Genomic DNA, 15,266 nt, shown 5'->3' on the forward strand with positions numbered 1-15,266 from the left:
CTTTGTAAAGATGCCAGACATTCCAAGCAAATAGCACTGGTCACCAAGGACGCATTCTTTAATACAGTGGAAATGGTTTTTAAATGAGTTCAGCTGACAGCCTGGTGGCACAGTGCCTTTTCCCAAGTGCTTTACCCTGGACAAGGGGGCAAGCTGTGTTGGTGCCACTACCTAGTGTCAGCTGCAGCAGGTCACGCAGGACTTCGCCCACTGGTCTGCTTCACGTGGACCTTAGGGAGCGTGGCTGGGGGATAGAGCCCTACCATTAAACAAACAGAATAATTAGTGATCAGCTTTTTGTGTATCCTTCCAGAGTTTTTAATACATGTTCAAACATATGAATAGATATTTTTACTTTTATTCTGTACACTGTTTTGCGCTTTGCCTGTCGATGTATCTTGGAGGGAAGTTCAGTCTTGTTGGACAGAGGCTTCCTTGTTCTTTCCAGTCTGTGGGCCTAACCACTCTGCTTGTGTGCACACAGTCTGACATGGTGTCCCCCTTGTGCCTGTCTGTGTTCCAAGGGGTCAGACCCCAGTGCAGAGTCACAGAGCTGCAGGATGTGCATGTTTTCAGGGTGATCCCAGGGCGCCTTGCACAGTGGTTGCCCTGGGCGTCCCGAACGTTGTCTAATGGCTGCCCACACACCTGTGTGACTCTTCTGTCGCAGATCGAGCACCACCCGAGAGTTGCCAAGTATGCCATGGAAAATCACTCCCTCAGGGAAGAGAACAGAAGACTCAGGCTGTCAGAGCCTGTGAAAAGAGCCCAGGAAATGGATGCTCAGACCATTGCAAAACTAGAAAAAGTGTTCTCTGAAGTATGTGGCGCAGAGAACAACAAAGGTAGGGTGTGCTTGTGACCGCCTGGGAAGGGGGCTGTTGTAAGGAGCGTGCGCAGGGCCTTGTCCTTAGGGTCTTTGAGCCCCGAGACCTGCCTGCTCATTGCTCTGCACATAGTTTTTTTTTTCCCCCTATACATATTCACTTGATCTTAGCCTGAAGGCCAAGAAGTAATTCACACTTATTCATTCGTGTTATAGAAAGGCATTTACTAACTTTTCTTCTCAAAAATCAATAATCAGGGGCTGGCGCTGTAGTGTGGTAGTCTAAGCCCTCTGCCTACAAAGTCAGCATCCCATATGGGCACCAGTTTAAGTCCCAGTTGCTCCTCTTCCAATCCAGCTCTCTGCTGGTGACCTGGGAAGGCAGTGGAGGATGGCCCAAATGCTTGGGCCCTTGCACCCATGTGGGAGACCTGGAAGAAGCTCCTGGCTTTGGATCAGCCCAGTTCCAGCCATTGTGGTCATTTGGGGAGTGAACCAGCAGATGGAAACCTTCCTTTGTCTTGCTCTCTCTATCTGTAACTCTGCCTCTCAAATAAATAAATAAACCTCTAAAAAATCAAAAATTAATAAATTATGTAGGTTAAGAGATATAGCAAGGAAATACCCATTATATTTCTCTTTTATTGATACATGTATTCAGATATTCTTGTTTTAATAAATAGAATGCTCCTGTTTAGAATATTTGAGACAGAAAGTGCTGACTAATCAAACATGAATACATAGGAGTGTGAGTGTTTATCAGCCTGGAGGAGGTCTGTGGCGTGTAAGAGATGCCAGAGGGGCAGCCTGTGGTCCTGGTGATGTGGCTCCCAGTGTACACACCTTGGGGTCGCACTCAGCGTCCACCTGTGTTTCTTTCTGGGTTGAACGTGCCTTTTGTATCCTGCGTTCTTAAAGAAAACTGTCCCTTGGCTTTTAAACTTTGCCTGTGGTGAGCCTTCTGTTGTGTCACAGCTGAAACGAGTAAGAGCCGCAGTGCTGGGATTGCGGATAGACTCAGATTTTAGATGCAAAGTTCAAATCAGTCCTGTTTTATTTCAGTGATTTTTCTTTATAATGCCGTGTATTTTGTCAGATATTTTGGCCTTAACAATACTCTTAATTCCCTTACAAGATAGTAATGGCAGTTTCTGGTCCCGACCAGTTCTGCAACATCCTTGCATCCTGAACGACTTTCACATGACATTTTATACACCGATCTCAGTCCATTCTTTCCCCCATATTCATCCTTGAACGTTCAGATTTTCTGCCTGGTACATGATGCCATGTTCTTGCCATTTGCTGTCCTGCAGTTTGCTTCCTGAATAATTTGTTTCTAAGCAATTCATTTTTTTAAAAGATCTATTTATTTATTTGAAAGTCAGAGTTAAACAGAGAGAGGAGAGGCAGAGAGAGAGAGAGAGAGAGAGAGAGAGAAAGGTCTTCCATCTGCTGGTTCACTCCCCAATTGGCTGCAATGGCTGGAGCTGCACCTATCCAAAGCCAGGAGCCAGGAGCTTCTTCCAGGTCTCCCACGTGGGTGCAGGGGCCCAAGGACTTGGGCCATCCTCTGTTGCCTTCCCAGGCACATTACCAGAAAGCTGGATTGGAAGCAGAGCACTCAAGTCTTGAACCGGTGCCAATATAGGATGTTGGCGTCACAGGTGTCCGCCTAACCCGCTATGCCACAGCACTGGCCCCTGAGCACAACTTCTAATTCTCTTTGGCAACTGTGTCTGCTGCTAAGTTGCAGGCTTCTGTGTTTTAGGAGCCACCTGCTGACCCATGTTCTGGTTGTCCTCCTTGTGCCTCAAAATTGGTACCTCTCAGAGTACTTAAAAAAGTACTTTGTTACTTTAACCTTCAAAAACTGAGATGGCTTCCTTTGTATCAGGTCAGCCGGGATTGTCTCCGAAAGCTCAGAAAGAGCCATTTGCAAACACTGAGAAGTTAAAGTCGCACCTCCTGCAAGTCCAGACAGAGCTGAATAATTCAAAGCAAGAATACGAAGAATTCAAGGAACTGACGAGGTAAAGTGTGGTGCGCACGCGTGCTTGCCTGTCTGCCTACAGTCTGACTCGCTGTAGTGTCGCTGCGGATGGTTCAGTTGATCAGCTCTCATCCGGGCAGCCAGCTTGTGTGGACAGAGAAGGAGCTCGCTTTCCGCTCTGGCGTGTATTTGGGGTGAGCTGGGCGGGACAGACGTCGTGGGCAGCGCTCTCCCGTTGGGATGAGCATCCAGCACTTGCAGAGTCAGGTCTCTGTCAGGTTACCACATGTAAACCACAGTTGTCGCGAACTAATGCTTTTAGAAATTTGAAGTTTTGGCTGACGCCGTGGCTCACTAGGCTAATCCTCCACCTGCAACGCCAGCACACCGGGTTCTAGTCCCAGTCGGGGCGCCAGATTCTATCCCGGTTGCTCCTCTTCCAGGCCAGCTCTCTGCTGTGGCCCGGGAGTGCAGTGGAGGATGGCCCAGGTCCTGGGGCCCTGCACCTGCATGGGAGACCAGGAGAAGCACCTGGCACCTGGCTTCAGATAAGCGTGGTGCGCCGGCCACAGAAGCCACTGGGGGGTGAACCAACGGAAAAGGAAAAGGAAAAGGAAGACCTTTCTCTCTGTCTCTCTCTCTCACTGTCCACTCTGCCTTTCAAAAAAAAAAAAAAAGGAATTTGAAGTTTTATGATATTCTTACCTGATGCTCATTGTGTAAAAAGAAAAATGATAAACCACATTCACATTATAACTCACATGAATGCGGTCCTAAAATATAAAGATGGGTTCATTTTAGAAGTAACACCACGCAGGGTATCATCATGGACAACTTGGGCTTTTGAAGTTGATCTCTACCATTTACTACTTGTGTACCTTAAGCAGCCATCCATCTCTGAGCTGTGTTTTCCCCAATAGCAACATCAGAGTATTATCTGAGAAAATATCTCTAAATGAGAAAACTATAGTTATGTGAGAGTTCAAGCTGTAAAATATTCTGCAAATACTTGACTACCTGAAATAACTCAGTTTTACAATATCTGTTAGGAAACGGCAGCTAGAAATGGAATCAGAGCTTCAGTCTTTGCAGAAAGCCAACCTTAATCTTGAAAACCTTTTGGAAGCGACCAAAGCCTGCAAGCGACAGGAAGTTTCCCAGCTGAATAAAATCCATGCTGAAACGCTGAAGGTGGGTAATCTGAAACAGTGCTCGCTCTTAGGTCCGTGCTACTCTTTTTATTCCTAGTAGAGTCTGATGGCTTAGCTGCATGCAAGATGGAATCCCTTGTAGACAGGTCAGCCCCGGTCCTACTGGGCCTAGTATTGGATGTTTACCCCAGGACAAGATGGGACCCACATTCTAATGTGCCTACAGCCCTACGCAGGGTTTCCTGGTATGGGAACCTTAGCTTTCCTTATCCATCATAAGCTTAAAACACCAGTAAGTCGGCGTCCGTAATGATTAGTTTAGCAGTGATGCTTTTTGTGTCTCTTAATGGAAGACTGCTTTTCCTTTGTGGAAGTGATGCACATGGCAGTGGCAAGTCTCACCCTGTAGCTTTCCAGCAGACCAGCACTGGCTGTGGACGCAGCTGATGTCGCTAAGTCAATCAGTGTCACCTCTGTTTTCTTGATTTTGCACAAATTGATAGCATGTGTTGCTGTCATTCTGCCCAGTGTGTTGTTGTTATTGTTGTTGTTGAAAGTAATATTTTAGAGTTTACCCCATGCCAGAAAGGGAAAAACCTCTCCTGTTTTGTTTTTGCTTTGCAACTGCACAAGAGTCCATTAAATGGATTGGTCAGCTTTTCATCATATCAGGGAGTCAGTGAGGCAGACTGCTCTGTAGAGAAGAGGTTTGCTGGGCTCATGGTTCTGGAGGTGCGAGGTCTGGAAGCCCCATCTGACGTGGATCTTCTCTCTGGCAGAGCGTTACATGGCAGGAGACCGCATGTGTGTCTCTGCCTATAAAGCCGCTGGGATTCAGTCAAGGGCCCCACCCTACTGAGGTTATCTATTCCTAATTGCCTGGCAAAAGATAGAGTTTCCACCCTCTCAGTACCTCACAATGGGGAGTAAATTTCAACACATGAAGCCTTAGGGGACACCCAGACTGTCTGCAGACCACAGCAGTGTATCATGATGTATTTAACCTGCTCTGACTATATAGGAAAAAACGAAACTCACACTCAGTTTCCAGTGTGTTTGAATATTTTTCATATGTTCATATCCATTTGTATGAGGAGGTTTCAAAAAGTTAGTGGAAAACATGAAATTAAAAGATGATGTAGGGGCTGGCACTGTGGCGCAGTGAGTAAAGCAGCTGTCTGTGGTGCCAGCATCCCGTGTGGGCACTGGGTTCAAATCCCGGCTGCTCCACTTCCTATCCAGTTCCCTGCTAATGTGCCTGAAAAGGCAGTGGAAGATGGCCCAAGTCCTTGGACCCCTACACCCATGTTGGAGACCTGAATGAAGCTCTTGGCTCCTGGCCACTGTGGGGAGTGACCCAGCAGATAGAAGAACTCTGTGTGTGTGCTCTCTCTGTGGCTGACTTTCGAATAAGTAATTAAATCTTTAAAACAAAAAGAAAAATGATGTGAGTTTTCTATGAACTTTTTGAAGACCGCTCCCCTATCCTTTTCCATGGAAAGGCGTGTTTTCCCGTTGGTTGTCTTTTTCTTCTGGTCTGTAGGAGGATTTGTGAATTGATGTTTAATGTTTCTTCCATACACTGCCACCGTGTTGCTTGTCCTTCATCTTTGCATGTGGTCGTTTTGTTATACAGAAGTTTTATGGTTGTGATACTGCTAGGTTTCTTGAGCTTTTAGCCTTGTGACTTTTATGCCTTTAACTTTATTTTTATATTGAGGTGCTTGTGCATCTGCTATTTTATTTTTGAATGATATAGAAAAGGAATTTTTTTAGTAATTCATGTTTTTCTCATCACTTCTATTCCTGGACTTTGTATTTTTCACCAATGTTCTATATGAGTATAAATGTGCATATAAGATACTGTTTGTGATTTGTTAATTTCTTTTTTTTTTTTTTTTTTTTTTTTTTTTAAGAGACAAATAGAGAAGGATCTTCCACGTGCTGGTTCGTTGTCCAGATTCCCTCAACAGCTTTTCTGGGCCAAATCCAGGAGCTGCTAACTCATTTTGGGTCTCCCACATGATGGGCATGGACACAAGTACTGCTGCCTCCCAAGGTGCAGGTTAGCAGGAAGCAGGACTCAAACCAGCCACGCTGTTAGGGAATGCAGGTGTCCCAAGCAGTGACTTATCCATGGTGCCAAGCATCCACCCAGTTTTAATGACTAGTCCCTTATAATGCATTTTTATGTAAGTGTTTTTTATTGTACATTTACTCATTGTAGGAAGTTAGATGTCAGCTTTTCAGGCTTTGCTTCTTTTTAATTATATTAGAATTTTGCTTGGACTATGCTGAACTACTAGATTCATTTCCACATGGGCATTTCTGTGCTGTTTCACAGGGATATTTTATTCCTTTCTTTTGATGAATAGAACTTTAATTTTATTCTATGATAAAACTACTGAGTATGCTGGGTTTTAGTTTGTTTTTTTTTTTTTTTCATGTGTGCTAATGTTGTTTTCCATAATCATTTTCTGCTGCAGATTATAACTACACCAACCAAGGCTTATCAGCTTCGTTCTCTGCTGGTGCCAAAAATGAGCCCTGAAATAGGGAGCTTTACTCCTGCGCACACTGAGGAGTCCAGCAAAGTAGATAATGACATCGCAAATGAGCCCATTCCCCCTGAGATGAGCGAGCAAGCATTTGAGGCCATTTCAGAAGAGCTGAGAACAGTGCAGGTAATGCTTAGTTTTAGAAATAGTAAATAATTGAACACTTATTTAAATAAAGTTGCTTTATCTGCCATTTTACCTCCCTGTAATTTGTGCTGTTCAAACCTGCTTAGTGCTGTAATTGTCTTGCTAAGTCTGCGTATGTAAAGGTCCCTGGCTAGGAAATCAGCCTGCCCTTCTCTTTTAATTCACTTTGCAGTCTTTAGCAAGTCATTTTCCAACCTCTGTGGATTTAGTTCCTTCATGCATAAAATGACCAGACTGCCACAAGCAAACCAGTTCCAGAACTGACGTGTATGGCATGATGCTGAGTCTTGTACAGAGAGTGAAAATAATTTGAAAAACTGTTACACATGAGATGTTTGACAGCTTTTAGAGTATTTGAAATAACATGTGAAATTTGATTATTTCAGAATTTAGTCATTTGGCGATTTTTTCACAAAGCTGTCCAATAAAACTTGGAATGGACCAGACTGCTCCCCATCCCAAGTCTGCCCCTCCCAGGCCTTGGACGTCCTTGGATGAGGTTATCTCTTGCAACCTGAGGAAGCTTCTTAGAAGTCTCAGGTGGCATTTGGTTTAACCCAGGATATAAAATTGTTTTAAAGTTTTTACTTATTTTATTTAATTGAAAGATAGCGCTCTTACCTGCTTGTGCACTTAAATGCCCATAACAGCTGGGTCTGGGCCAGGCCAAAGGGAGGAGCCTGGAACTCAGTCTAGGTCTCCCACATGGGTGGCAAGGACCCCAGTACTTGCCCCAGCCTCTTCAGTATGGGATGAGGGAATCTCAAATGACATGTTAACTGCAGCCCCAAATGCCCACCCCAGGATGTCAGTTTTAATCACTCTGTCCTCTGTGTTTCACTTGTTACCTTTGATGGAGGGTGTTCTGAAGCATGAGACACTCTATAGCCTTTTGAAATGGTTTTCTACCCCCAGTCAGGCCTTGGATACCTTTTTTCAGTGAAACTTTGAGTTTGCTTTGTGTGTGGTCTCTAATGCAGAAGAAAAGGTGGGGTGGTTGAGAATTCCATTGGGAGAACTTTGGTGACTGAAGTCTCTGTGTTGCAGGAACAAATGAGTTCTCTTCAAGTCAAGTTGGACGAAGAAGAGCACAAAAACCTGAAGCTGCAGCAGCATGTCGACAGACTGGAGCATCACTCCACACAGATGCAGGAGGTGAGACAGGCGCCATGTGCCCCATGGCCTCAAAGACAGAGCCCATGGGAGGCCATGATGTCAGCTGCACGTTCTGCCCTGAGAAGGAGACAGAGAGCACAAAACAGGTTAAGGATCTGCAGCGTGTCGTGGCTGACCAGTGTTCCTTTTCCAATAAATGCATGTTTTTCCCAAAGCTTTTCTCATCAGAAAGAACTGATTGGGCCAAACAGCAGCAGGAGCATCTCTCACAGTTGAACATCCTTGACAAGCAGCTGCGAGACACTCAAACCAAGAATGACTGTAAGTGAGAGCGCCGACGGGCTTTGTGGCTCTGTTCATTTACATAATGCTGCCCTGGCTTTTGCTTGGTTCCATTTCACTGTTACTTGTCGTGAGATGACTAGACATAAGCTGTGTGTGTGGTAGCTGAGTAGTATATCATAAAAGGTAGTAATTACCTTCAGCATTGTCAACACATAAATGATTCAATTGTTTGCTTAAAGTTTTAAGTAAACTGCTTTGAGAATGAAGTCTCTTCAATTCATAAGATGAATATTTTGCTATTGACAACAACACATAAATTAGAGACTTGTAGATATTTGTAGATGTGAGAATCTTATTTGATGGCTAGTTTTTTATTTCTCCCTTCATCAGAGTATGTGCAAGTAGTTTATAATACAGCTAAAATGAAAGCCGATCTGTTTCCTTTAGAGTTATTTATTTATTTGAAAGGTAGAGTTAGAGAGAAAGAAGGAGAAGCAGAGATCTTCTATCTACTGGGACTCCCCAGATGGTCACAATGGAAGGGCTGGGCCAGGCCGAAGCCAGGAAGAGCCTGAACTCCATCCTGATCTCCCACGTGGGTGGCAGGGACCCGAGCACTTGGGCCATCTTCTGCCGCTTTCCCAAGTGCATTATCAGGGAGCTGGATCAGAAGTGAAACAGCTAGGACATACATCAGCACCCCATGTGGAAAGCTGGTGTCGCAGGCAGCGACATAACACTACACCAGGGTGCCAGCCCCATTTTTGTTTAATTACCTAATTATATTTGCAAGTGGAGTCTCATTAGGACACCAGAAATGCTTAACCTGTATTGTGAAGTTCTGATACATTTCCAAGGGATTTGTAATTCATGAGATTATATTGGGGCCGCCGCTGTGGCGCAGCAGGTTAACGCCCTGGCACGAAGCGCCAGCATCCCATATGGGCGCCGGTTCTATTCCTGGCTGCTCCTCTTCCCATCCAGCTCTCTGCTGTGGCCTGGGAAAGCAGTAGAAGATGGCCCGAGTCCTTGGACCCCTGCACCCATGCGGGAGACCCAGAAGAAGCTCCTGGCTCCTGGCTTTGGCCTGGCCCAGTCCAGTTGTTGCAGCCATTTGGGGAGTAAACCAACAGATGAGAAACCTTTTTCTCCAACTCTGCCTTTCTAATAAATAAGTCTTTAAAAAAATTTTTTTTGATGCACATTCTGTGGGAGAAATCTGCAGAAGTCTAGTTACCTGTGAGCTGACTCTTCCTTTTTGATAGAAATGTTTCAAAAAGCATAAGCAGGGAAGAAGAAAATGAGAAGAGACAGGCCCCTCTCTGAAAGAGGTCCCTTACCTTGAATGTGCGGATTTGGCAAGGGGACCTCCCGAGTTCATTTGCCTACTTTATGAAACACACTGGTGAAGATCGCCGTTGAGGATTTGTTTTGTTTCTGCTTAGTCCTGAGGAGCGAGGTGCATGACCTGCGGGTGGTGCTTCACTCTGCCGACAAGGAGCTGTCCTCTGTGAAACTGGAGTACAGCGCGTTCAGAGCGCGCCAGGAGGAGGAGCTCAGCCAGCTTTCCGAGAGGCACGTGCACGTCCAGCTGCAGCTCGACAGCGTCAGGTACCCAGCTTCCTCTGCGGCTCCAGGCTGTTGCTTGGCTGTGACCTAGGACTGCTGGAAATACACGTGTTGTAAGTCCAGCGCACGCTGGGGAGTGCAGAGGGGATAAACTAGCCTGCAGCTCAGGATCGTCGGTCTCTCTCTGTCTCAGCCCCGCTTCCCTCTGTGGGGTGTGCTTGTTTTCTGCTGCACTGAGGACCAGCCTCGAGGTGACAAGGAGCAGTATGCCTCAGACAGATAGCTCCAGACTTTGGCTTTTGCCCTAACAGTTGCCAAGAAATGTGCTCTCCTATTAGCCAGATGTTGTTCTCGAACAATTGGAGCCGGTTCTGCTTGAGTCACCCGCCAGCCTTTACACCGTTTCCTTACCGAGAGTTTGGGGTGGTTGTTTGCTAGTTCTTGCCTGAGCTCTGAATGTTTGGGTGGGCAGCAGCATGCTAGGGAGGAGAACGAGAGCATGAAAATCAAAAACAGCAGTAAACCATTCTTTGCCAAGGGAATTTTTCATTTCTGTCTTGCTCAGATTAAAGTCACATTGGCCATCTCAAGAAAAAAAAAAACACCTTTCTAGAATTGAGAAAGTAAGTGATAAATGGCTGGAGTTGAGCTGTCAATAAAACTTGGAAATTAATAGCCAGTAGCCTAGCTTATGGCTAAGTCTAGAAACCCCTAAATGAGACTGATCTCCCTACCTTGCCACCAGGTAAGCATGTCTGATTGAAACCACGGAGGAGATGATAGAAGAGATGCCCATAGGCTCACTCCCCACACACACTGATGCAGCGGGCCCCGCACGGGCACTTACGGCAGACATTTCACACAGGTCTGCGCGGGGCCTTGGCATTGGTCAGGGCCATGCAAATTGGGCATGGCCTGTGGATGGCAGAAATGGAAGTGCAGGTGATCCGACTGGCAGAGATGCACGCAATGGTACACTCACGTTGTCTGTGTTTTCTGATAAAGATTAGAAAAGGAAAAGCTGCTTGAGAACCAAGCCTGCCTGCAGGACTCCTACGAAAACTTACAAGAGGTGATGAAATTTGAAATCGACCAACTGTCGAAAAACCTCCAGAACTGCAAAAAAGAGAATGAAACTCTGAAGTCTGATCTGCACGTGAGTTGTTAGAGGTGTTGGTAACTGAGTCACTGGTGCTGGCTCTGCAGCTGTCCCCTGTGTACAGGGCGGAGACCATCCTAGCCTCCCCCCTGCCCTGCCCCAGTTCCACTGCGGGCCCCAGGGCCTCCCACAGACAAGGTGCCAGACCTGTTTGTTGATTCCACGTTGCCGGTGACAGTTACCTCACATCTGACATTGTGCTGTCTTGTAGAATTTGATGGAGCTTTTGGAAGCGGAAAAGGAGCGCAATAACAAGTTATCGATAAAGTTTGAAGAAGATAAAGAAAACAGTTCTAAGTGAGTGCTGTGAGTCTCTGTGAGTTACGTGTCACAGTGGTCACTGCCACGTTCCTCATCCTGTGTGGGCTTTATTGCTGATGTCTTATAAAGTGTTCCAAAGTGGACATCAGAATCTTTTGTATAACTGGCTGTGTGGAGACGCGAACGTTCTCCGGGCATTCGATGCTAACTCGAGTCTTTTTTTTTTTTTGGACAGGCAGAGTGGACAGTGAGAGAGAGAGACAGAGAGAAAGGTCTCCCTTTGCCGTTGGTTCACCCTCCAATGGCCGCCGCAGCCAGCACGCTGCGGCTGGCGCACCGCACTGATCCGATGGCAGGAGCCAGGTGCTTCTCCTGGTCTCCCATGGGGTGCAGGGCCCAAGTACTTGGGCCATCCTCCACTGCACTCCCTGGCCACAGCAGAGAGCTGGCCTGGAAGAGGGGCAACCGGGACAGAATCCAGTGCCCCAACCGGGACTAGAACCCGGTGTGCTGGCGCTGCAAGGTGGAGGATTAGCCTAGTGAGCTGCGGCACCGGCCTAACTCGTGTCCTTTTAAGTGAACAGCAGCTGGTGGTGATCAAGCTCAGAAGCTGGTCTCAGGATAGAGAATGACCTCTATTTGTTCCTTTTGTTGGAACATGGGGAGATTTGGTTTCTCTGCCTACTGTTTTTCTGGCTGTTCTGTGTTTCGTGGCCTCTCGGTATGAGTGCTGTCGTCTTTGTTCCCTCTCTCCAAGTCCTTTGCCTTGGTGCCGTCAGGCCATCTCTTGGCCTCAGCCACTAGCTGATTATCCGTCAGTGAGAAGAACGTGCTGTTCAGTAGACGCTTCCAGAGCTCTCCCAAGGTGTCAGGTTCTCTCCTGGGCCCTGGGTTACCTGGTGCACACGGAGCAGGTCACTAGTTGGGAGGCAGACGGTTATCACTTAGCCACTCAGACACTTTGCGATGTCCAGCATGCTGACACTGTTCTGGTAAATGCCGGAACATGGACAGGTAAGACATCAAACAAGGTGGCCCTGTCCTCACAGATCTTACACTCCAGCATACAGATAAATACCTACTGCCTGTTAGCCGATATGTCAGGCAGCAGTAAACACTGAAGAGAGAAACAGGGTGGGGTGTTCTGTGTCTTCTGTACTAACAGATTCAGTAACCCTTTCCACTGAATGAGATTAGGGCTAAAAGATAATTCTTCTCTTCCAGAGAAATCCTGAAGGTTCTTGAGGCTGTGCGTCAGGAGAAACAGAAGGAAATGACCAAGTGTGAGCAGCAGGTGAGTCTCCTACACCTGTAGGATTTGGCATTTGTAACTTTTTTTTTTTAAGATTTATTTTTATTTGTTTGAAAGACAGAGTTACAGAGAGAGGTAGAGACAGAGAGAGAGGTCTTCCATCCGCTGGTTCACTCCCCAGATGGCCACAACAGCTGGAGATGTGCTGATCCAAAGCCAGGAGCTTCTTCCGGGTCTCCCATGTGGGTGCAGGGGCCCAAGCACCTGGGCCATCCTCCACTGCTTTCCCAGGCCATAGCAGAGAGCTGGATTCGGAGTGGAGCAGCCGGGTCTGGAACCACCACCTATAAGGGATCCCGGCGCTTCAGGCCTGGCTTTAACCCACTGCGCCACAGCACCGGCCCCAGCATTTGTAACTTTTATTCCTGATGCCTCAAAAACTTTATTATAAACTTTCAAATATTGGAAACTGGTAGTAAAGTAGTGAGTGTTTGACATAGCAGTTAAGACCTTCCTCAGAACAGCCATCTCCAACAACACCGACATCCGTAACATGGCAGGGACCCCTCCCATAAACGCATGAAAATGAGAGGTTGAGTTGTCAAGGGGCCTGGCTAGGGCAGATGCAGCAGGGGCATTCCAAAAAGGGCCTTCTGGGAACAAGAAGGTGACGGGGACTTTCTGAGAAAAGCCACCTTGCAACTTGAACATTTTTAATAAACACATGTGCAGCCTTGTAACAGTTATGTAAGCAGTGCTACAGCTCTAAAATATACAATCCAGATTTGTGTAACTGGGGCCGGCGCTGTGGCATAGCAGGTAAAACCACCGCCTGCAGTGCCGGCATCCCATATGGGCACTGGTTAGAGTCCCAGCTATTCCACTTCCGATCCAGCTCTCTGCTGTGGCCTGGGAAAGCAGTGGAAGATGGCCTAAGTCCTTGGGCCCCTGCACCCACTTGGGAGACCTGGCATTGGATCAGCTCAGCTCCAGCCATTGCAGCCAATGTGACCAATTGGGGAGTGAACCAGCAGATGGGAGACCTGTCTTTCTATCTCTGCCTCTCCTCTCTCTGTGAAATTCTGCCTTTCAAATAAATAAATAAATCTTTAAAAAAAAAAAAAAAGCTTGAAACAGGATAGTGATACTAAAAAAAAAAAAAAAAGCTGTGTGACCAAATACATAAAGGAAAAGCAGAGTTGTTTGTTATCGGGTGTTATCTTATCGGGTTGTAAGGCAATGCCCTGCTTTATTCAGTGGCCTGCCAGCGTAAAAATGAAGCTGCTAGGGCTGGCCTTCCAGCATAGAAGGTTAAGCCTCCGCCTGCAGACCCGGCATCCGTGTGGCTGCAAGTGAGTTCCAGCTGTTCCACTTCCAGTCCAGTTCCCACTAATGCACCTGGGAAAGCAGCTGGGGATGGCCCACGTCCTTGGGCCCCGTCCCCACGTGGGAAACCTGGAAGAAGCTGGCTCCTGGCTTCGGTCTGGTCCAGCCCTGGCCATTGCAGTCAGTCAGCAGATGGACAATCTCTCTTTCTCTTTCATTCTCTGGAACTCTGCCTTTCACGTAAATAAAATAAATCTTTAAAAAAAAAAAATCTGAGCCAGTGTTGTTGGCATAGTGGGCTGAGCTTCCAGCTGCAGCACTGGCATCTCATATGGGCGCTGGTTCTAGTCCCGGCTGCTCCTCTTCCCATCCAGCTCTCTTTTATGGCCTGGGATAGCAGTAGAAAGCAGTACTTGGGCCCCTGAATCCACGTGGGAGACCTGGAAGAGGCTCCTGGCTTCAGATCAGCTCAGCTCCCTCCATTGTAGCCATTTGGGGAGTGAATCAGTGGATGGAAGACCTCTCTCTGTCTCTCCCTCTCACTGTCTGTAACTCTACCTCTCAAATAAATAAACAAAATCTTAAAAAAAAATCAGTGATAAAAAGGTAGATTTTTTGACTGATTCTGTTATTTTTCCTCACTTATATCTCTTAACTCTCAAATTGCTGTAGTCGTAATTTGTTGACAGAGATCCTAAAAAAGTATTTTCTTTCAGCCTAGTTCATCATTTTCAAGTATTTTTCCTAGTATAGATTCTATCATATCAAAAGCAGATTTCCACATTTTTTCTCTATGTGTTATTCACTTTGTAATTTATTTCTTTTTCTAAAAATATGTGGTTTTCCCATAGATGACAAAAATACAGAAACTGGAAGAGAGCTTGCTTACTACTGAAAAAGTGATCAGTTCTCTGGAGAAGTCTAGAGATGCAGACAAGGTAAGTGGAGTTTGAAGCGTCATCCCTCTGCGCATTTTCCCTATAAATGCATGTTTACCGCTCTGTCTTCTGCCGCATCTGACTCCTCCGGAGTTTCTGGTGGCTAGCATGTCTGTATGCAGCTCTGCCTTGTTCGTCCTGCAAGGGTGCCAGAAAGCACAAACCACCCTGTCACCTTGCACGACAGTGTTTCTAAAACATCTTTACCTGTACACCAGGGTGCTGGTAGTAGTGTTACCCATTCTTGTGGACTGTTAAGTACCATGATACAAACTCTCAACTCTCGTGTTGACTTTAACTAGACTAACAAAAAAAATACTGGGGCCGGCGCTGTGGCATAGCGGGTTAAAGGGCGGCCTGCAGCGCCAGCTTCCCATATGAGCGCCACTTTGAGTCCCAGGTGCTCCATTTCCAACCTAGCTCCCTGCTAATGCACCTGGGAAAGGAGCAGAGGATGGCCCAAGTGCTTGGGCCTCTGCACCTACGTCTGAGTCCCAGAAGAAGCTCCTGGCTTCCGGCTTCAGCCTGGCCCAGACCTTGCTGTTGCAGCTATTTGGGGAATGAAACAGTGGATGAAAGACCTTTCTGTCTCTCCCTCTCTTTGTAACCCTGCCTTTCAAATAAATAAATAAATCTTTTAGAAAATGTATACCCAAGCATAAGATTAAATATAAAATCCTTTCTACAT

General features: G+C 46.5%; 1 protein-coding gene across 9 annotated transcripts in view; it reads left to right on the forward strand.

Moving 5' to 3' along the window:
- KIF15 (kinesin family member 15) overlaps positions 1–15,266 on the forward strand; it is a 94,623-nt gene that overhangs the window by 63,899 nt on the left and 15,458 nt on the right. For all 9 annotated transcript variants that reach the window (XR_007921580.3, XM_089306417.1, XM_089306415.1 and 6 more), the window contains 11 exons: positions 671–845; positions 2,721–2,856; positions 3,866–4,007; positions 6,454–6,651; positions 7,720–7,827; positions 8,004–8,109; positions 9,519–9,684; positions 10,648–10,798; positions 11,013–11,098; positions 12,287–12,356; positions 14,492–14,578. Coding sequence is in view for 8 of the 9 variants with exons in the window: in XM_089306417.1 (XP_089162543.1) it covers positions 671–845; positions 2,721–2,856; positions 3,866–4,007; positions 6,454–6,651; positions 7,720–7,827; positions 8,004–8,109; positions 9,519–9,684; positions 10,648–10,798; positions 11,013–11,098; positions 12,287–12,356; positions 14,492–14,578 (1,425 nt within the window). In the remaining variant the exon portion in view is untranslated. The remainder of the gene's footprint in view (positions 1–670; positions 846–2,720; positions 2,857–3,865; positions 4,008–6,453; positions 6,652–7,719; positions 7,828–8,003; positions 8,110–9,518; positions 9,685–10,647; positions 10,799–11,012; positions 11,099–12,286; positions 12,357–14,491; positions 14,579–15,266) is intronic.

This window comes from Oryctolagus cuniculus, chromosome 10 (assembly GCF_051225735.1).
Source record: "Oryctolagus cuniculus isolate XC-2025 breed Fujian yellow rabbit chromosome 10, ASM5122573v1, whole genome shotgun sequence".
Classification (NCBI taxonomy): Eukaryota; Metazoa; Chordata; class Mammalia; order Lagomorpha; family Leporidae; genus Oryctolagus; species Oryctolagus cuniculus.